Source organism: Pseudopipra pipra, chromosome 3 (genome assembly GCF_036250125.1).
Source record: "Pseudopipra pipra isolate bDixPip1 chromosome 3, bDixPip1.hap1, whole genome shotgun sequence".
Classification (NCBI taxonomy): Eukaryota; Metazoa; Chordata; class Aves; order Passeriformes; family Pipridae; genus Pseudopipra; species Pseudopipra pipra.
In genome coordinates, this window is record NC_087551.1 from 96,172,749 (window position 1) to 96,195,122 (window position 22,374).

General features: G+C 39.7%; 1 protein-coding gene across 4 annotated transcripts in view; it reads left to right on the forward strand.

The window, feature by feature from the left end:
- ERICH1 (glutamate rich 1) overlaps positions 1 to 22,374 on the forward strand; it is a 91,747-nt gene that overhangs the window by 5,345 nt on the left and 64,028 nt on the right. For all 4 annotated transcript variants that reach the window (XM_064650420.1, XM_064650419.1, XM_064650421.1 and 1 more), the window contains one exon: positions 8,486 to 8,680. In XM_064650420.1, coding sequence (XP_064506490.1) covers positions 8,486 to 8,680 — 195 coding nt within the window. The remainder of the gene's footprint in view (positions 1 to 8,485; positions 8,681 to 22,374) is intronic.

Genomic DNA, 22,374 nt, shown 5'->3' on the forward strand with positions numbered 1-22,374 from the left:
ATTAGCATCTGATTTTAATGTCTGATGGGTTGTTGAACACTACTAGATGCTGTTTCAGTGAGAATAATCTCAGTGTCTTGAGACAAACCTTGATATTGTGAAGTTAGTATTACACACTAGATTTAAAATGGTAGTATCTAAGCTTCTTGTGCAGCTCCCCATGATGTTTTGGTTAGCAACCATACAAGATGTAGACAGCTGATACCTAGTAGTTCAGGCACAGAATTCATATGACCTTAGATACAACTAAATCCTTCTATCACTCCTCAACATCAGCTGACCCAGGTGATAATAGCCTGTGGGAGAAATGGGATGAACAATCTTTGTTCAAAAAAAGTGATCTCTTGAGGGCAGATAGTTGAAAGTAAGGTGTATGAGGCTGAGAGGCTGCCTTCCAGATCAAGAGACTTCAGAATCAAGGTTTCTAACTTGCAGGGAAATCTTCGCAGGAAACGTAATGTAGATGAGATTATGTAATATAGGATTCCATAATATACTAAGAAAAAGGTGCAAGGCTGAAAAAACTCAGGATTTTCAAATGTGAGTAGCAAACATGCTGTGAGTGTTTTATGCCAAAGGTGATTAAGCACTGGAAAAAAACCCCTGTTATGAACTACTGCATTCCTCCATTTATTGAAGGACCTCTAGAGTCTTTTGAAGTATATTAACAGTATTGAGACAGAACTTGTTGAGTCTGAGTAGGTAGGTGTGTAAAACTACTCCTTCCAGTCATTCAGACAAGAGAACATAGTGCTTTTTCTGGCCTTAAGTTGCAAGTGAATTGTACTCTGAAATTTGAAGCTGAAAAATTACTTGGTGTCTTCCTCAAGAAAGGATGCCATAGAATAACAGTGCTATTTGGAAATAAGGACTATAAATTCATAGATAGAGTCAGTTAAGTCTGAAGTATGAAGACTAAAGGTGTTGTAAATGATCTGCAGAATGGCATCCTCTTTGACCAAACACAAGATCTTGTAAGATGTTAGCTTCTGTGTTTGTTTTCAAGAGACAGTTAGCTTCAGCCTGACTTTTCTGCTGCATATCTTGCAGTCCTTGCTTTTATTGTTTTTATGTCCTTTAGCTACTGTTATAAGAGCCTGTTATCAGAGCTTCGCCTGCAGGATAAGGACTGCTTGCAGACTGGGAACCCAAAGCAAAATACTGTCAAATTGGAGACTTTTCATTCCTCTGTACACAAAAACTGTACTTTCACCACAGCTAGAATTCTGTATATTTCACTGTTTTTTCCCCCTCATTTGAAAAAATCAATTTTGTTATTCTCATAACAGTGCTACAGTGCTTTGCTTTGGTTTGCACTCACTATCTGTGGTGAAATGGAATTACGTCACTCTTGGCAAAACTGACCTTGCTCGTTGCAGGATGGTTACATTTTCTGTTTCTTCCTCCCAACCTGAACAAGAGCATCCCTTCTTAGGTGCTAGATATACCCTTACAATGATCTGAACTGTTGGGCTATGCACGATGTAATTGCATGTCACTGCATCGTTCTTTTCTACATATCCCTGTGTAGCTTGAATGGGTTTGGAAATGGGAAAGTCATATAAAAATGAGGGGGAGTGGGAAAACAATACCCTGTTAAGGTGCCATGGAATGTTTTGTTGTAGTTAATTACTCTCTTTCTTCTTTGGCTTTAATCTGTTGGTAGTTGCTGAACTGGTATCCCAAATCTGGGAATCCCAAATATTCTGTGCAGCTAAGTGATCTCTACTCAAAGGGGTTTGAAGTTAATGTTTAAATAGCCACTCATTTCCCTTGGGGCTGGAATGTGTTGTGTGCTTGCACACACATACAGGTTCTCTTGACTTAATTCTCTGGTCTCTACCATTTCTAGCAATGGTTTGGGGTTTTTGAGCTTTCAGCTGATTCCTTTTTGGTTTTACTTGTGCAGTTTTGGCTGTGGGACTTTGTGGTTGGAAGTTTTGGTTTTGTCCGAGAGCGATGTGTGTGTGGCTTTTCTTGTATTGTGAAATTCAGGTCAAGGTTAATAAATTTAATTACTCTTGGAGATCCTGGGTATTGATTTCCATTTACTGGAACAGGAGCTTGTACTCACTGCCTGGTCATCTGTTCTGAGTACGTCTTGGACACCCAGAGGTTCATGGGCAGAATTGGTGTTTTATGTACACGAGGTCTGGAGCAGTGTCTGATCTGTAGGCAGAGTATGATACCTTGCATTCCATTAGGCATCATAACTACAAACCAAATTTTGCCCCAGTATCTGAAGTACAAATTAGATGCCTTTGTCTTTTTGAGGCTTACAGAGCCATGACCCAAGAATCACTGTGTTAGCCCAAACAAATACAGAATGAAGACTTTTGTTCATCAGTTTGGCCAGCTGAGCAACTCCTTCAGAAAGAATCCAGAAGACCTGAACTATGAAACTCCATCCTGAACAGTTAAAGGACAAGTAAGCTTTGTGGGGAATGGTTTATTGGAATGGATAGTAGCTCCTAGCCTGAAGTTATCATCAGTCTTTCACCTGCTAGTTGGTAAGAATGGCAGTCTGGATAATATTTTCTGTATGTAGCAGCCTCTTAAAATGCTTTTACACTCTGTTACTCTCGGTCCTGATAAATGCAGGCATATCTTTTTCAAGAGTCACTCTTTCAATTGGTCCCCTTGAGCATCTCTGGTCAAGGAGTTGACTGTCCAGCCCTGATCCAGGCAATGATTTAGATGAGGGCATTGAGTCCAACATCAGCAAATTTGCAGATGACATTAAGCTGGGGGGAAGTGTCGATCAGCTGGAAGGCAGGAGGGCTCTGCAGGGGGACCTGGACAGGCTGGAGACTTGGACTGATTCCAGCGAGGTGAGGTTCAACAAGGCCAAGTGCCGGGTCCTCCACTTTGGCCACAACAATCCCATGCAGCTCTACGGGCTGGGGGCAGAGTGGCTGGAGAGCAGCCAGGCAGAGAGGGACCTGGGAGTTTGGATTGACAGGAGGCTGAACATGAGCCAGCAGTGTGCCCAGGTGGCCAAGAAGGCCAATGGCATCCTGGCCTGTATCAGGAACAGTGTGGCCAACAGGTCGAGGGAAGTGATTCTTCCCCTGTACTCAGCGCTGGCGAGGCCACAGCTGGAGTACTGTGTTCAGTTCTGGGCCCCTCAGTTCAGGAAGGATATTGAGGTGCTGGAGCAGGTCCGGAGAAGAGCAACAAGGCTGGTGAAGGGACTTGAGCACAAGTCCTATGAGGAGAGGCTGAGGGAGCTGGGGTTGTTTAGCCTGGAGAAGAGGAGGCTCAGGGGAGACCTCATCACTCTCTACAACTCCCTGAAAGGAGGTTGTAGCCAGGCGGGGGTTGGTCTCTTCTCCCAGGCAGCTCTCAGTAAGACAAGAGGGTGTGCTCTTAAGCTGTGCCAGGGGAGTTTTAGGTTAGATATGAGGAAGAAATTCTTTACAGAGAGGGTAAGCAGGCATTGGAATGGGCTGCCAGAGAGGTGGTGGATTCTCCGTCCCTGGAGGTTTTTAAGATGAGACTGGATGTGGCACTTAGTGCCATGGTCTGGGAAACACGATGGTAGTGGATCAAGGGTTGGACTTGATGATCTCAGAGGCCCCTTCCAACCCAGCTGATTCTATGATTCTGTGATTGTTATACCCAACTAGACAAGGCCCTAAGCAGTCTGCTCTAGTTGATCCTACTCTGAACATTAGGATCAGACTAGATGATGACCGGAGATCCCTTCCAACCTTAATGGTTTTGTGATTTTTATGACCATTCTGTAAAGTAACTGTCCTGTCGTGACCTTCATAGGAGATATGGTACTTGCTTAATAAAAAGAGACTTCAAGGATTTAAATCCATTTGAATATTGGACAGTAATTCTGCAAGAGATGAACTGAACATTTTAATGAAGCCTTGTCCATATGTTCTGCGTGTGGATTATCATTCTGTCTCCTCTTTCTGTCCTCTTCCATTCTGCTGTACTATCTTTTCTTCTGCTTTAGCAAAAATAGCATATTAGCACATCTTACATGGGATGATTTCAGAAGAAATTCCTGATTCTTCCATTTTTGGAAAGCTGTTTGTAGGAGACAGAGAGAGAGACACCAAGTAGGACAACTTTCAAGCTTCTCAGAGTTCTAATGTGTTCAGTGCTCTTGATGCCATTTATTTTGTTCTTGCTGCCCAACTTCAACTTGAGTAGGCAGGAGACAACCAACTGAGAAACATGGTAGGGGTGCTTACAGTATGTATGGCAAGTAGCCAAAAGTATGTGGCAAGCAGTCTCCATAGAAATGTTTTTGAGGAAACTGTTGCCTCCTACACTCAGCTGGACAGGAACTCTTCTGATGTTGTTCAGAACTTAATTTGTTTAGTTATTCAGCATGCTTTTTTGTACAGTCTCTAGTCTTAACTGAGTTGTAAGTCATGCTAAGTCATGTTGTCAGCCTCAGGAGAACATTCATAAATCTGCGGTGCTATCCAGTGTGTGTTCGTGGATAGTCTGCTAATGTACATAATATGAATTAAATCAAGGCATCAGTTTAATACAGAGATGCCAAAAATGCATTTATTTGAAGCAGTCTCTTTAGTCTTCTTGCAAAATTGTAATAGAAAGATCATGGATGTTCACAGTTTGTATCAGTAGCCAGTACGTGTTCTGCACTGTATTTCTTGAACTTACACTTTGCTGTATTTATGTGATGTCAAGCTGCAGAGTCCTGGTGCTTTTTCAGTTCTCTGATGTATTTGTACTTCACTATTGCCAGACATGTGTTGTCAAGAATTAGCCATAGAACTAGCTTGGTACCTATTGCAGCTTGTTCTCATGTCTGAAAATACTGGCTTTTTTTTGTCACAGAGTAATTTCTGTAAAGATACGTGTTCTGATTTTGCTTCAGCTCATTGCACAGTAGGAATATTCAGTGCTTTCAGTTACAGGCTCGGTATTTTGATAGGGTTGCATGTTTTCAGCTGGAAATTGATTTTTTTTTTTTTGCTTTTAAAATTAAATTTAAAGCTTAGTCAGAATTGAAAGACCACATAAACCTCTACAAGTCCTCCATCAGTTATGCTGACAGGAAAACAACAGCAACAAATGACCATATGGTTATTAACTTGGCTATGCTATGCATATGATGAGAGCAAGTCTTACTCCATTTTGAAACTCTAATAGGTAGCAGATATCTGGTAGCAGATATTTTTGCTTGAATTTTCTTTATTGCTAATTTTCTGGTAAGAGGTAGTTATTTTTAAGAGTCTAAGTAATTCTTACCAAGTGGACTGATCTCTGATACTGTATAGTGCCAAAGACATCAGGTTAAGAAGAGTTTTTGAATAGGGAAGAACTGCTCTATAGCATCGAGCAAGACCAACCTCCTGTTGTTAAGGCAGTGCTCATGGATATCACATGATACCTTTTTTAAGTAATTGCAGCAATAAAACCCTGAGGGGAGAGCTTCCTCTGTCATCTGAAAAATATTTTGTTAGCTCTGAGACTCTTAACTGCAAAGCACAGTGCTGCTTTGGAGCATGTAAAGCTGCTGACTCTGGAAGGATAGGTATTCCTCAGAGCCTCATTTCCTTGTTCACTAATACGCAGGACCAGTTTGCTCAAAAAGTTTTGGGCTGCAGGCATATTTTTATTTTTCATTCTGGCTAGAATATCCTTAGGATTCCAAATAGTTCAAACTAAATCAGTCAGTTTTTTCAGCGCTTTCTGATGATTCTGTGTTCTCCTGAGGAGGGGGTACTGCTGGGATACATTGCTTCCCACTGTCTTCAGAAGGTTTGAAATACATCAGGTTCCGAAAGAGGACCTTGTCATACCTAGGAGTCACCACTGCTCACTTCCATTCTGTTGTGGTTATTGGGAATTACTGGTTATCTTAAGAGATGACTTGTGTCAGTGCTGAGCTGCGCTGACACAGGTGTGTAAACTTTGCAGGCAGTAAAGAACTCTCTCTGCACCTAGCTGCTTCTCCCAGTGTCTGCTGAAAACTCCAGCCATATGGATACTGCTCTGGTGAAGTAAATCCATCACTGTTACTGATCTAGATTTTTCTTTCTGAGAAAAAGATTTTTATGAAAGAATACTCTCCTTGATATTCATACCCTCCAAAGGCAGGCATTGTTTCAGCTTCCTTTCTCAGGCAGAGGTATCAAGATGGGGAGAGTTCCCCATGGGAATGAGAAGGAACAAGTGTATCATGACAGGTCTCATCTTGCTTTCTGAAGCAATGCTAATGTGTGGATGAGTAAAGTCCCCCTATTTTAAAAAAGGAAAGGAAAAAGAGTGATGTAATTTGGAGGGGGAGGCAGACAGTAGGGATAACTGAACAGATGACTAGAGAAATCAGATTTCAATATGGGGAGCATGAAATCAACTGTAGCTATGAGGAGGCTGGCTCTTCTCAGCAGACTTGTAGAAAATATGTTTCCATAGATTCATTAGTATGTCAATAATAATTTGCTTTGAAAGAACAGCTTCCTTGGTACAAATGCTCGAATGTTAATTTGTGTACTAGTTATGGCTGTGCTAGAGTTAATTTTCTTCATAACAGCTCCTGTGGTGCTGTGTTTTCTGTATTTGTGGTGAAAATAGTGTTGATAACACGGGGATGTTTTCATTATTGCTGAGCAGTGCTTACACTGAGTCAAGGGCTTTTTTGCTGCTCGCCCCACCCCAGCGAGGAGGCTGGGAGTGTGCAAGGAGTTGGGAGGGGACACAGCTGGGACAGCTGACCCCAACTGACCCTAGGGGTATCCCTCACCATATGACATCATGCTCAGCATATAAAGCTGGGGGAAGGGAGGAGGAAGGGAGGGATGTTCAGTGATGGTGTTTGTCTTCCCAAGTCAACTTAGCTCATGGTGGAGCCCTGCTTTCCTGGGGATGACTGAACACCTGCCTGCAATTGGGAGCTGGTGAATTAATTCCTTGGTTTGCTTGTGTGTATGACTTTTGCTTTACCTGTTAAACTGTCTTTACCTCAACCCATGAGTGGTCTCCAATCTATCTTTCTGATTCTTTCACCCATTCCATGTGGGGGCAGTGAGTGAACAGCTGTAGGGGGACTTGCTGCCTATCAGCATTAAACCACAGCATTTAGTTATGGCTCTGCTGGAGTTTGGTAAAATGCTGTAGTGTTAGTAACAGCACTTGGGGAAAGGATCCAGGATAAACCACTTGGATAACTTGCTTTAGAGTCAGAGATCTGCAAAGAGCAATTTACTTTGTCTTATCACACTGCTTATTTCTGTCTGATTTCTCTAGTTGAGGGCAATTGTGGATTTTTGTCTTTCTAGCTGTGGAGTAACCTGGCAAGGGAACCTTATGAAAAGAAAACACAGAGTCACTTGTTTGTGTCTGTCTTTCTAGGAACAGTAGTCTTAACCCATAACAAAGCATTCTAACCCATAGTTAGGCATTTACATGACAGATGAAGCATAGTTGCCAAGGCATATGTGGAGATACAGTTTGTCTATCAAAGACTTGATGTTCAAGGATGAAGGTGATTTTTTTTAAGTTGTGAAGTAATTTATTCACGAGCTGTGTGATGATAATGTGTTTCAGCTAAGCTGCAGTAGGAACTGTTCTTACAATAATATAAGTCGTTTTCTCTTGGCAGAAGTATTTATTATGAATCTGCACCAAGTTGCTTGTATAGTGTCCAAAAAATGTATATTAAATTTAGAGTTGGAGTTTAGATGTTTTTCTCCAAATCTCTTTTCTCACCCCCCCATCCCACAATATCTTCTTGATCATGTAGAATTCATGAAACTAGGGATTTTTTTGCAATAGATAAAAACTTTCTTAGTATTACTTTATATTTTAGTATAACATGTCTTCTAAAGTGATTGATATATACACAGACCTGTAAGAAGATGATTTTGTTGATGGGTGGATTATTTGCATCTATTTCTGTAGTCAAATGATGCTTGTATTTGAGTAACTAGTAGCAGATTGTCAGTGTCTTCAGAAAGAGGCCCATAAGAAGAAGAGGCATATAAGAATACTGCTAATTCTGTAGAAATAATTGGGTTACCATGTGTTTCTGCTGCTGTCTACTTCTAATTTTTCTATATAAATAAATAGTTGTAGCTTTCTGATTTTAATAAGTAATTCAGTTGCAGTGCCTCTGTGCCAGAAGAGACCTGCATTTTGAGCAGCCTTATAACACTTGTATAGGAAGGTACTTGTTTTAAAAATTAAAAATTAATTTGTGTTTAGTCTGTAAATCTACTGTATTAATTTATTGCCAAAATGTAGTCAAATAGAAGACTTCAAATGTAACCTTGCTAGTGAACTCTGGGGCTTTAAATTGGCTTTTCTGAGTTGAGTTTAGAATTTATATATATTATTTTCAGTTGTGCCTGTGAGAGGTAGGGACTAGTGAAGACCATTGCATGGAATATGAGGGAAAATATATCAATTAATTGTTGAGGGTTTTTAAGTCTTAAAATATCTTTTAAACACTGCATTTTTTCATATTTAAGAAAGTTTTCTTACCCTACAGTGTTCTTGGCAAAATTACTGGAACGACTCTATGGTGAAACTTCATCATCTTCTCCTGTGCATACTTCAAATAGAGGAGAGGAGGTGGTTCTTGGAAATCTGGGATCAAAATCCAAAGAAAAGAATTTGGGTAATGTTCAGACTTCATCAGCAGATGCTAGCACATCAACTGATACACCCTGCAAATCATTTCAAGGTGAGACTATCCTTTTTCTGATTATATGCTTTTAAATATAGCTGCTTTATTTCAGAACAGTATAGTATGTACTTTTTTCATCTATTGATACCAACAGATGAATTTGAATAGCAGTGCTTCTGGTACTTAATACCTAGAGCACTCGAGGTCAGTGCATAAGTCCTGTGAAAACCAAGAAATAGTCTTGGTGTATAAGCATGAACGCAGCATTTAGCAGGAGCGAATGTGAAACTTCAGTGTAAGCTATAACTGTCTTTGGTGTAATGTTTGTTGAATGATAATAAAATTACTTACACTGGTACAGCTCTGCTCAGCTGTTAGAGATACACCCAAAGATTGGTGAGAATACATGATCCAGCACTTCCTCCTGCCCTCATATTGCAACAGAAGCCCCATGGGGAACACAAACGCAACAGAAGGCAAATATCAATTCAGAGACTCTGTTAGTACCTTGCTGAAGAGAATTATTTTGTGTGTGTTTATGCAGTGAACATGGCACATGAGGATTTGTACAGGTAAGTAAAGGTCCTTTTTCCAACGAGTTGTTGAATGTGAACAGTGTGCCAAAAGATGGAGTTGGAAAATGAAGTAACTGTGGTATTCCTTTTGGGTGAAGGAGTCTGTGCACAGATATAGGAGTGTGAATTGCTTTGTATTCGTCTAAAACCAAATTTTCCATTACTAGAAGGTTGCTAAACTAACTTGAAATAAAAAGATATGTTTCCCAAGAGTATAAAAACTTTCTCCAGGGGAGATGGTCATGTAGACTTTTTACTTGCAAATGAGGAAGAACTGACAGTGGATATGGTCTGGGGCAGGAGAGTAAAGTCCACAAAGAAGTGAGCAGAATGAATAGTAGGATTAGGGCCCTGTACTACATAATAACAGATGTTTGTCTTGTTCAAGGGTCTGCCTGGTAGGATTAAATGGAAGACTAGTTTGAACTGCAAAGGAGCTCTCAAGCGCTGGTTGATCTTCAAGAATAACCTCTCAAAGCACAAGAATGGCTCATTTTGACATGCAGAAAACTAAGCAAGTATGGCAGGATGCCTGCCTTGAGCTCAGATGTGTCTGGGAGCAGCAAGAGGAAAGAAAGTAAGGGAAGGCTAGATGGGACAAGGCAGGCACGGGAGCTGTGTCATCACTGTGAAAGCAGTCCCACAGTGCCTGAAAAAGAAGAGCAGAACATGTCTGGTAACAGTAACCAGGTTCAACCAACAGTCCAGTGACACCAGACACCAGGCAAGTCAGTAATGACAAGGCAGGTCTGAGGTCAAGCCAGTGTGTAAAGTCTGTCAGTCAGGGTGTGCATCAGTTGGGCTGTGTGCCCAGGCACAGGCATGACTTCAGTCTGGCTGAAGCTGGGAACTGCTTAAAAGCTTCATCATAAAAGCAGCTTTGAGTGATGTGAGGGGAGCCTCTGCTGAGGTGGCTTCTTACAGGTCTTTCATAAGCAACTCTATCTTCATAACAATCTGGATCAACAGCTGTGTGATATCTGAGAGCTGCCCGTAAGTGCAGGCAGCTACACTCCTGAGAGGGAGCTCTGGACCCTTATACAGAGAAGGTGAAAGCAGATATTGGCTACTGAAGAGCCATCTAAAGATACTGCCCAAGTGTGCTGTGATGGAGTTAGGAAGGCCAAAGCTCAGCTCAAAGGGATGTGGGGTGAATCTCATGAGGAATGTGGGAAGAAACAAGAAGGGTGGGGATAACAACTGGAAGACTAAAGAAGATGTGGACCCACTGCTTAGTGAGCAAGGGACTAGTGACAGAAGACAAGTAAAAGACTGAGGTACTTAGTGCCTTTTTTTTTTCTGGTAAGACTTGTCTTCCTGCTTCCTGGGCCCCTGAGCCTAATGATAAAGCCTATGGAAGTGAAGAATTGTCCACAGTAGACAGTGACAGCTGAGGAGTAGTTAACTCAGTTGTGCAATTGCATGCCAGTGGGACAAAGACTTGTGCATCCAGGGATGCTGACTGATGTCATTGTGAGACTGGTTTCTATCCTCTTTGAGAAGTCATCACCATTGGGAGGTTCCTCAGTGACTGCAAAAGGCAAACAGCATGGCCATTTTCAAAAACAGAGTCTAGAAAAGTGAGCCTGTTAGGGACTGAATCCTTCTGGAAGCTCTTTCCTGGCATGTGAAGGACAAAAAGGAAATTGGAAACAGTAAGTCTTGTTGTACCAGAGGCAGGTTGTGCAAACCAGTTGCCTTCTATGCTGACATGACTGGCTTGTAGATAGGCAGGATCTGTGGTATGGTCTCCTGTAGCATTCTTACAGCTACCAAGGTGAGATGTCAGCTGGGTAAGTGAACGCAAGTAAAAGGCTCAAAGGATGATAATCAGCAGTACAAAACTTGAAAGATGGCCATGTGCTAGTGATATACCTTATTAATTACCAATTAGTACTAGAGTGCAGTCCTTTATCTGATGTGGTAACCAGCAACATGGGCTGGGGGTGCCTAACTGGAAGCAGCTCCACAGAAGAGGACCTTGGGGTTCTGATGGGTGCCCAGTTGAGTCAGCATTGCATCCTTGTCACACAGGCAACTGATGACATACTGTGCTGCATTAGCAGTGTAGCCAGCACTTTGAAGGAAGTGATCATTCCTGTTGTGAGACCACACTGGAGCAGCATTTGTGAGTTCACACTGTCCTGTGACTAGCGGGCTCCTCCGTAAAAGAAAGGTGGTGACAGAGTAGAGAGAGTCCACCAAAGAGCACAGTAATGACTAATGACCGGGGAGCCAGATGACACTGGGGATGAGGAGAGACAGAGAATTGAGTTTCAGTCTTAAGATGGAAATTTCATTAGTTCAACTACCGAATGGGAAGGGAGAATATAGAGAAGACTGATCTGTGCACTTTTTGGAAGTGCTCAGTGACAGGAGAAGGGATGACAAAGAAGTTGTGGTAAGAATAATTCCAGTTGGACAGGAGAGGGAATGCGGCTTTGGGGGTGACCAAACACTGGGAATGGGCTGCCCAAAGAGAGTTTTGGTATCCCTGTCCTTGAAAGAGCCAAAAACAACAGCATACTAGAAAACTTTTACTGGGGCTTGGACTAATGACCTTCAGAAGTTCTTTCAACATATATCAGTCTAGAAATCTGTGTTACTGTTTTTTGGTTTGGTTTTGATTTTCTTTTGTTGGTGGTTTTTTTGTTTGTTTTGGGGTGGTTTTTTGTTTTGGTTTTGTTTTTTTTTTTTCATTTAAAAAGAAAGAAAAGTCCTCCACCCAATATGTAATAAGGATGGCTAGTAACAGGTTGACTTTCTCACATGTCCCTTTGGTAGAATTTGCTTTCAAGGGTTGTGTAGCTGTTGTCCTGTATTGCATCCTTACTGTAATAGAAATTTCACCTTCTGCAGTTCCATTTGTTTGACACACATTTTGATTTTCTAGATCAGTACTTCTGGTACTTCTTTTGTGTAGTCAGTAATGAGAGGTATATTTTCAAAAGGCTGATAAAATATTAAACTTACTCTTTACAATGACATGTGATAGCATTGGGAACTAATTGTCCTTTCAAAATAGGTAACAGGCTCTGTGATGAAGTTGTGCTAAATAAGCATGAATATGAAGTAATTTCTTAAACTACTACTGCTTTCATTTGTAGTATATCTATACCATTCCTTATAAATTAGGGCCTGCCCAAACTCCCACTGAAGTGGGAGGTGAGGGGGAGAATTTATTTGACCTTGTGATTTTTAGCTCCTCTGATTGTTTATGCCTGATTCCTAATGCAGTGTTCTTCAAGGTAATGAAACAAAAGTTTTTAGTTCAGAGTCCTAATATGGGTAAAATATAGATCATGGGATAGGGAACATGGAGCAAAAACAACAGGGCCATATTTAGGATTTTCACAGCAAAGCCACAAAGTTATTTTGAAATTAACAGCAAACTGTAGCTGAGCTTGCTTTCTGTTAGAGGCATGCAAATGCTGCAGTAGTATAGAAAGGGTTCTGCCTTGACTGATGTTCAACAAATAAGTACTTAAAAAAAAGCCTTGAAGGGGGTTGAAGTAATAAACTCATGGGAAAAAAGATAAATCAGTTACCCATCTGTGAAACCAACAGACAACCATTCTTTTCTGGTTATGATTTTATTTAAATTTAAGGAGCTCTTGCATTTACATGTTGTGATTTTATGACATGGAACACTGAAAGTACATCTTTAGTGATAGGCTAGAAGATTTGAGCTATAAACTGTCTGACCTCAGTGAAGGAAAAACATAAAGGCATTGATTGAACATTTTGATCATAAACTATTTTAAGTTACTTCTTACTTACAGATCAAAGGTTACAGATGTAACTACAAAAGAGCTGATGATGTCAGTAGCAGTAGTCTAAGATGGGTAATTGAAAGCAACAATGGAAAATGAGGGAAATTTTTTTTTGTAGATATAAACTCTTTTCTAGTTTGAAAGTGATCATTTCAGTCCTGCAAAATACTACTGAAAAAAAATGTAGTGTCAGTAAGAAGTTGAGGATTTCTCTAAAAAGCTGACTTAACTATTTTCTAGCATTAAATAACAGGTTTTACTATAAAGCTCATCACGTTCTATTTGCCTTTAACAGTTATTTTCAGATTGTGAAAATACCATTACCAATTTGCCCAAGCTAAACCACCACTACCCTCCCCCCAGCCAGATTCTGATCTTTACTGGAATGCATTTCCAGCATTACCTTAAATGCCTGCATCTTGAAGCATAATAGAGACATGCCCATAAAATTTAAAGATCATACTTTCATATCCTGTAAATATTTGCATTTACATCCTTTTTTTGAGATCAAGTTGAACTTGAGATGAACTTGATAGAATACCAGGACACTTTTAATGTTGGTCCTCATATAATTTTTGAAGATTAATAATTTACTGTGAGAAAGGGTCATCCCATAAAGCTCCTCACATAGTTCTGGAGCTAAAGTTTACAATGAGACCCAGAATAACTGGAGATGGGAGGCAAATTCTGAGGGACACCTTCCTTTGTGACTGTAGTGTGATCTTCTGAATGCTATTTGTGCTTTCCTTAGGAAGATGGTAGTTCTGTTAGGGATGGAGGAAATGTGGAAGTGTCAGGCTTCTTCTTAATCCCAAAGAAGGAAAGAAGTCACTTATTGTTTCTTTTTTTTGAAGTGCTTAAGGAAGAACCCAACAAACCTGAACATACAGCTGTGGCCAGAATTTCCATTCTAGGGCACAGAAAGATGTACCATCCCTTTGGATTCTAGGTGTCCTAAATCAGACTTTTTTCCTCTATTTTACCAAAATTCTCAGTGAGAAAAAGAACGTAACCAAAGTAGGAATTCCTATCTCCCAGGACAATTAGGTAAGACTTCTAACCATTTCTTCCCTAGAGGAACTTGATCTTTCCATTGCAAGAACTATATTTTTTAACTTCAGAAGATGTAATAAAAAAGTTTTTTCTTGCTTCAGCATAAAATTAAAGAGGGTCTAGATGGCAATCTTTATTACCTTAAACCATTTAAAAGTTGCACACACATAATGAACCTGAGCCTTATGGCAGGCAAAGTGGTAAAGAGAGCAAATGAAAAGGTGACAGCTCCTACAAATAAGGGAACATTTTCCCTATGCTTGCAAATATGCTTCCAAATGCTGTATTAAAAATACTTAAAAACTTGCTGTATCACAAAAAAAAAGGTGTCTGGCAAAAGACTGAGCATTTCAAAATACACATTGCACACTTGGATATGGTTTTGACTAAACTTTGTCACAAGGAGAGGTTTTGTTTGTTTCTGACCCTTGTTAGAGCAGGATCTACTTGCAACAAGGATTAATTTAATGAAAAATGTTTCTCATGAGGTCTGCAGTTCTGTAATTTCTTTACTTTTTGTTGATATTTTAAAACCTCACTAATTATTTTTAATAGCTTTATATTCAGAGTAGACATGCATGCTTCTACCTAGAGATTTGCTAATTGTGGAATTGGCTTTTTCACAGAATCACAGAATGGGTCAGATTGGAAGGGACCACAGTGGATCACCATCTGGTCCAACCTCCCTGCTCAAGCAGGGTCATCCTAGAACACATTGCACAGAATTGCATCCAGATGATTCCTGGATATCTTCAGTGAGGGAGACTCCACAACCTCTTTGGGCAATCTGTTCCAGTGCTCAGTCACCTGCACAGTAAAGAAGTTCTTCCTCGTATTTGGGTGGAACTTCTGTGCATCAGTTTCTGCCTGTTGCCTCATGTCCTGGTGGTTGGCATCACCCACAAGAGCCTGACTCCATCCTCTTGGCTCCCCTGCTTTAGACACTTACATATACGTAGCTGAGGTCCTCTCTCAGATCTCTTCTCAAGGCTGAATAGGCCCAGCTCCCTCAGCCTTTACTCATAAGAGGAAACGGCCTCCTTAGTCTCAGACCTTTTTCTTGGTACAAATGATAACTACTTTTTAAAGGACTTGGGATTTACTGATCAGTGTTTAGCAGCTTCCTTATAAAAACGGAAATTTCAGAGTTGCTGAAGAAGGATAATTGCATTCAAGTGAAATATAGTGTGCAGTTTGTCTGTATAAAGCACACTGTGCTGCTTTTGATGTTTGCATTTTCCCTAATTTTGAAAAAGGAATTTGAAATGCAGACAGCCTGGCCAGAGTCTCGGATCTTGTAGAGACAACCTATTTGATCTTTTCTTCTACTTCATTTAAGTAAAAGGTAATGAAGAATAGTACTAAGCTGTTACTACTGATAGGTTTTAGTTTTCTAAAAAAGCCAGAATCCATGTTATGTTATATAAATAGGCAAAATGCAGTTTACTCCATATTTATTAGATAAAACCATGAATGTCTATCAAATGTGACATATGCCAGCGTTCTTATCCTATATGAGGAATTTCTGTCAAAATTCAGTACAGCTGTGTGATAATTTTGTATTCTCCTACTTCCTTGTTCCATTGAAGTTACTGATGCTGACAGTATACTGTGTTTAAATCATCAGTAGGACACCAAGACTGTGTCTGTCCTCATTCTAATCCTTTCTTCCTGCAGCCATTTCTCTTATAGAAAACTTAAGCTTGTGACACAAGTGCCTAGAAGACAGAACTTGTCTAAAAAATGTGCATGAATAGCCCTGCGTTTTAGTTGATCAAATTGAAGTGCATATGGCTGAGAAATTAAATTCTAGCAGTACTCAACGCAGTAAACAACTTTAGAGGCTTGTTAAACAATTCAGAGTTGCTTTAGTTAATTACTTTGAAAGACTGTCTATTGTGAATAAGCTAAAGAGCAATGGAGATTATAATTATTATACAACAAAGTATTGTCACACAGTCTTATGGTCTTCGCTCAAGGGTTTAAAAATTCTCTCATTACGTGATATTTACAGTGCCATTACACTGTGCAAACGGGACAGATATATCCAGAAGTGAGTGTCTTCTTTGGCTGAAGACAACAGCCTCTGGTGGCTGTGGCAAAAATGGTGCCCAACCAGTTTTACAAGCTGGTAGCTGCATGGTTTAGTGTAATGTAGAGATACGGGGTTTAGGGGAGAAGGGGAGAAAAAAATGAAAGCCAACTGACCAAAAACCCAGAAACAAACCAAAAGCCTGCCTCTGTTCAGGCTGAGTGGGCTGCACATATAATATCTGTAAATTCTGTTGTGACAGAAACAGCCTTGTTCAGTTTCCAGTTCCATTAGCAGTGTTTTTGTGGTTTTTTTGTTTTGTTTTGGAGGTTTTTTCTGCTGGTTGACAGATCCCTCCTTTTTCCAGTGTTCTTATGTATATACATTCACCCATTCTTCTCTACTACCTGCTTGTTTCATCAGCTTATCTGTCATAGGGAAAGCCTCTGGGAGAACAGAATGTAGTTTAACAAGTAGCTCATCAAAGAGTATGTAAGGATTGCCTAATTGGAGTAGAAAATGCCAGCTTTTGCTCTAAGTGTAAACAAGCTCTAAGCCTAAATGTAGCCAGCTGCAGGAAAACAAATTGTCTTGGTAAAGGAAATGGAAAAATGGCTTTGTGTAAGTTCTTGATGAAATGGCCTTGTTTCAGCTACAGAATGGCTGATAGCTGTAAGTTGAACTACAGCATAGTAATGGTGTAACATTCTCACTGTCCACTTTGTCACCCTGTTTGAAATCAACTGACAAAATCAGTTGTGTGAGACCCCCCTCCTGCTCTGATTTACACTGTGGAGTTTATGACTTAAGCTGCCATTGTCAAAGTCGTAGTTATTCAGAGTCAAATCTCATGTTTTCTGCTGTTACACAAGCTTACTTTCTACTTGTCTTTCTTAACAACTGTACCCTCTAACAATTATTTGAAAAGTGGAAATGCTTATAATGTGAGCTTTGTATTGAACTAAGTTCTGGGGAAATGATTTTCCATAATTTTTTGTGCTTTGTGTTATTTTTTTACCCAAGTAGGAATGGACTGTTACTGATGACTTTGTCTTAGGGAATAGAAAATGTCAATTTTGGGGGAAAAAAAATGGTTTAAAATCCTGAATTTTTGTCCACTTTTATTCTGATGATTATTTTCTGGTCTTATTTCAAGTGAGTTCTAGTAATAACATAATCACTTCATCAGTGAGGGTAATTAATTAACTGCAACTTAGATATGGCCTTTTAGATTCAATGTTGTTGCATTTATTAAAAAAAAGTATTGATTGACAAGGGTGTATTTGGCTTTCGAGAAGCCAAATTTTTGAACAAATAAGATCTGCAGCACTAGGAGAAGTAATTGAGCTGAGTACTAACTTAATGTTAAGATAGCTTTATGCTCCTGTTTATACAGCTAGAATTCTTAGACATCTAATCAAAATATTGCATATAATCATATACCAGGGCATCTGTGGGACACTGAAGTTTTTAAAATAAATAACTTACCACTTAGCTATATAGTTTCATCATTACCTCCTATATTCAACTTTCAGAAAACAAAAACTAGCAAAATAGCTTGTACCACTTTTTAAATTAGCTATCTTGTAATTTTAAAACTGCCCTCTGCCTGTAGCCAGATTTTGCTCTGAAAAGTTTTATGTTTCTTGGTTTCCTCAGTCAGTGTTTTTTCCATGCTTCACTCTCACTTTGTATTCTGCTTATTTTTCACTACTTTTTTGGGGAGAATGTAGAAATTGTAGTGATTTGTAGGTAAAAAAAAATTCTTCCCCAGACGATGAGTGAGAACAAGAGGAAGAAGGATTTGTACTTTTTTAATCAGTTTTTTCTCTGTGACAAAGAATATCTGCCATCCCTAATGTAATGAAGCTGAGTTATAATGGTGAGTGCTGTCTTCAATAAAATGAGCTGTAATACAGCCTTTCTACTTGTCTAAAAAAAAAGTAAATTAAGAGTTAGTCTGCATGTGGGAGATAGTGAGGGAAATAAATGTGAGTTCTCTTGATCCTTGTTTTTATGAATTTCCCATCCTAACTTTGGGTCTTGTAAAATGGATGTCTTTATTGACCTCAGTTTCCTTTTGAAGTCTTTGGTTTTCATCAAGCCGTAGGAAAAGACCATGATGAGGAAGTACTTCTGAGGATTTTCTCAAGTTGTTTTCTTCTTTCAGTGCTCTAGTCTAGTGTGCTGTGTAATCTAGACTTACTCTTTTCAAGGAAGTAAAGTACTTCAGGAGGGAAGTCGTAACGAACTGGCTTGTTTAAACCTGCTACCAGGCACAAATGGTATATAGCCTAAGAACTGGGAGCACTCGTCTGTGATATGGCTTGTATTCTAAGAAAAAAAATCTGAGAATGCAGTGAAAGCATGCTATTGCTTGACAAACAAAGGATAGTAGACTTTTTTTGTGTAAACATAACAGTAAAGTAGCAGAAATTAAGGTAAATTAAAAAATTCAATACTGCTGTTTACACTAATATGTTGTGACCATTAATATTGTAGAAAAGATTATTGGAATAAAATAAGTGTATTGTACTGCTTCCCCACAATGTTCTCCAACAATATGCTGCTTGAGGATTTTTTGAGCCAGAGGACAACATGTATCTATTTAATTTTAAGACTTTATTCTTTCATCAGTTTATTGTTTGAATGTATGTTATCGAGCAATTTGGAATAAAACTATACACTTGGACGGTTTACTTGGCAAACAGGGAAGTTCGTCCTTCAGAAAAAAATAGCAGGCATCTTCAGAATTTTAAAGAATTTTGCAAAAGAAAAAGCTTTTTCAGTATTATGTTACATGTATTGGTGCCAATAAAATATGTGACTGTAGCAAACAATGTAACTTGAGATAATTAGATATTCAAAAGACATTCAGAAAACTTTTTTTTCATAAATAAAAAAAAAAGAAAGAGATGAAGAATCTTTGGAAGGAGTATATCATCTTCAGCCAGAAACTGGCTAGAGTGACTCCCCTAGTTTATTCTGATAAAGTACAAATAATCAAGTCTTAGAACAAGCTAAAGGAATCAGACTGTAATGGTAAACTGGAGTAGCTCTCCATAAAGGAAGTTCCATAATTTTGTGAGAAACAAGTTCCTACCTGCAGTAGTGAATTTCTACAGAAATTATTCATCAGCTACTCCTGTCACCCGGCAAAATAGCACAACATTTCCATTTCTGTGTGATGGTTATCATTTGAGTGAAACAAATGACCAGCAGTAAATGACTGCCTGTTCTTTGCTAGGTTGTTTATTATCATTATCACTTTTTGTTTTTGTTCTCTACCGAATGTGCTTCTCTGGTATTGAGGGAGAGGTTTCTGCTGAAAACTGAGGTCAAATAGCAGGAATTATGCAGCACTCCAAGAAAAAGGATTTTACTTTCCGATTGCACAAAGGTCTACTTGAGCTAAAAGCTTCTGTTGTTGTGGAAAGCACTGTAGTGTGCATTGACTTGAGACTGAAAACCCTGTGAAAGTCAACCTGTGAACAGAGGTTGTTTGCACATAATATAACACCTCATGTCCCTGAAGTTACTCTGATGTACCTTGTCATGGCAGACTAAAGTAACTATAGCTTAGTGGTCAGGAACTTGGATGTCATCTGAAGAAAAATGAGTATACATTGGGGAATGGGTGAGTATTTCGGATCACCGGATTTGTTCACGCTATTGAAGGACAATTTGATGTCTTCACGTTGATGAACTGTAAAAGTACCTATTTTCCAGTACCACAGCTCAGGAGGACCCTCGAGGTGTGTATATTCTACATTTAGTCACTGATATCACCTTTGGTGCACTTCAGTTTATGAAGACTTTTTGAAGGAGACAACTCTTGCCCAGTATTTGTATGTGCATTGTCTTTAGATACTTCTCTTGCTAGTCAGTGAAGGGGAAAGTGATTCTGTACAGATAACAAGGGGGTGTTTATGTGCATTGGGGATTGTCAGAATTTTCAGGTTGTAGTCTCATTTGTATACATACAAATGAGGAATAGCTATAACATGGTCATACTCGAGCTTTCCTAATAAGTAAAATCATACTTTATGCAAGCTTTTTAAAGGAGATAACAGACCTCTTTCAAGCCTTATTTTTTTCCAGATTATATCTACTGTAACACCACATAGAAAATGCCTACTGACAGTAATGACTTTTGTAGAAGGTATGGCATTGAACTAATCAGACCTTGTATTTGAACCAACATCAATCCCTCACTTCCTGTACCTTTTTGTAAAGACCTATTTTTGAGGATAAACTCTTTCATTCTATTTGGAGAAGTGATAGCCAGGTGTTTCCAAGGGATAATTTTGTGAAAAAGATAGTCTTGGTAAGATTGGGCTAACTTGTCAGCTGTCTGTGGGGGCTGCAGGATGTTCTAGATGGACTTGGGTCCTCTAATTGCAGTATGAGTTCTGCCCTATGGGAACTTAGCAGTGGGTTACCAAAGCTTTCTGAGTTGCAGGGAAGCATTTCATGGGCAAGACAAAATTTCTGTCTGATTGTGAAGCCGTACAGGGTGCTGGTGTCCAGGCAGGGTGGCTCTGTGAGGGGAGGCTGGGGCTGCCCCATGCAGCCGGTTCCAGCCGGTTCCAGCCGGCTCCAGCCCACCCACTGCAGGGCACGGCTGAGCCCACAGCCCAGGGGGTGCCTTGGGGAAACTTCTTTGAGAAAGGAGAGGACTAAGAGAGCTCCTGAGAGAGGAGGGAACTAAAAGGAGTGACAACAGTGGGAACCCTAGGGTCAGAGGAGGAGGTGCTCTGTTGTTAAAATGTTCCTGAAGGACTGCAGCCCACAGAGAACACCTGTGGGGGAACAGGAAGGAGCAGCAGAGAGAAGCTGTTGCACACTGACTGTAGACAGCCTCTACCACCTTGCACTGCTTTTTGTCTCACTGAAGGGACTGCAGCAATAGGGAGTAGGCGAAGTTGGGAGTGAATATAAGCCACAAGGAAAGGTTGTTATAGTTGGTAAGTGATCTCCCTGCTGTTGACTCATGAGCTCTTAGTCCTCTTCTTCCCATTTCATCCTGCTGAAGGGGGAGTGAGTGAGCATCTCGTGGGTGTTTGGCTGCTAGCCAGGGTCAACCCACCACAGAAACGAATTAATTCAGTCTCTGTCCAGTCTTACAGCAAGCAAAGGACCGAGATTTTTTTTAGTGGATTTTAAGATTTTAACCAGCAGCTGAATATAATTGCCACCAAAGGACCAAGATTATATGAACATGTGTTCTGGCCATGTCTGTGTCTGAGGTGTGCCTAAGCATGCTTTATGTTCAGGCAGTCTGATACTTGTTCGTAGTAGGGTAGCAAGAGATAACATAGCTGGCCAAGCAACTGACATGCTTGCAGTTGTAATGTTGGGAAGGGCATGATGTAGATTCACATCCCTGCTCTGTGCACAAGGCTGAGTTACATGCAAAGGATCTCTTTGTATGGGGAATGTTGTAGAAAAGAACATGAGGAAACTTGAAACCATTCAGAAGGAAATAACTCAAACATTTATACATCCTTGAAATTTAAAACTGCCACTAATTAGCACTTCATCATTAATCAGCCTGGGTGGTGGTGGTGGGAAAATCAATGCAAGTGCTGCCAGTTCAGCCATTTGGCATCATCCCTATGGAAAGGATTACAGAATTATTCCACATTAATTTTCAGTGGATTTTTCTTCAAATTGCAAAATTGTTCTTCATCTTTCTGTATTATTTATTCCTTTCCCTTTATTATCCTTTAAAGTAAGTATCATTAATATGAGTTGGAAATTTTCTGGCTTGGTCAAGAAAAAAAAAACTTTCTAATGTGTTTTCAAAACAAATTTATTACCTCTTGGTGATGAAAACAACTGTGGTATAGCTTTTCAGAAGTGCCTTGAAATGTTTAGAAATGTAGTTTGTCATAGATATCTAAGATGATCAGTCATGCTGAATTCTTTGAAGTAGGGTATCTGAGAAATGTCAGTGTATAGTTAAATTACATATTTGCATACAGTATGTGTAGTTAAATTGCATATTTGAAACCTAGAAGTAATTCTTGTTAGGAATCTGTCAGACACAACTATGTTTTAAATGTTTGAGAATTAGTCCAACCATAGCTGCACCTCAGTGATAGACTTGGATCACCTGGGATCTTCGAGCAAATTTGTGGTGTAAGGAGGTTAATTGTGTCCACTTGACAAAGATATTTTTATTTTACATTATTTTAACAGTTCTGTCTGGAACAGGCTTCCCAGGAGAGGGGTTGCAGCACCAAACCTGCCAGAATTCAAGAAGCATTTGAATGATACTTTCAGGCACGTGGTGTGACTCTTGGGGATGATCCT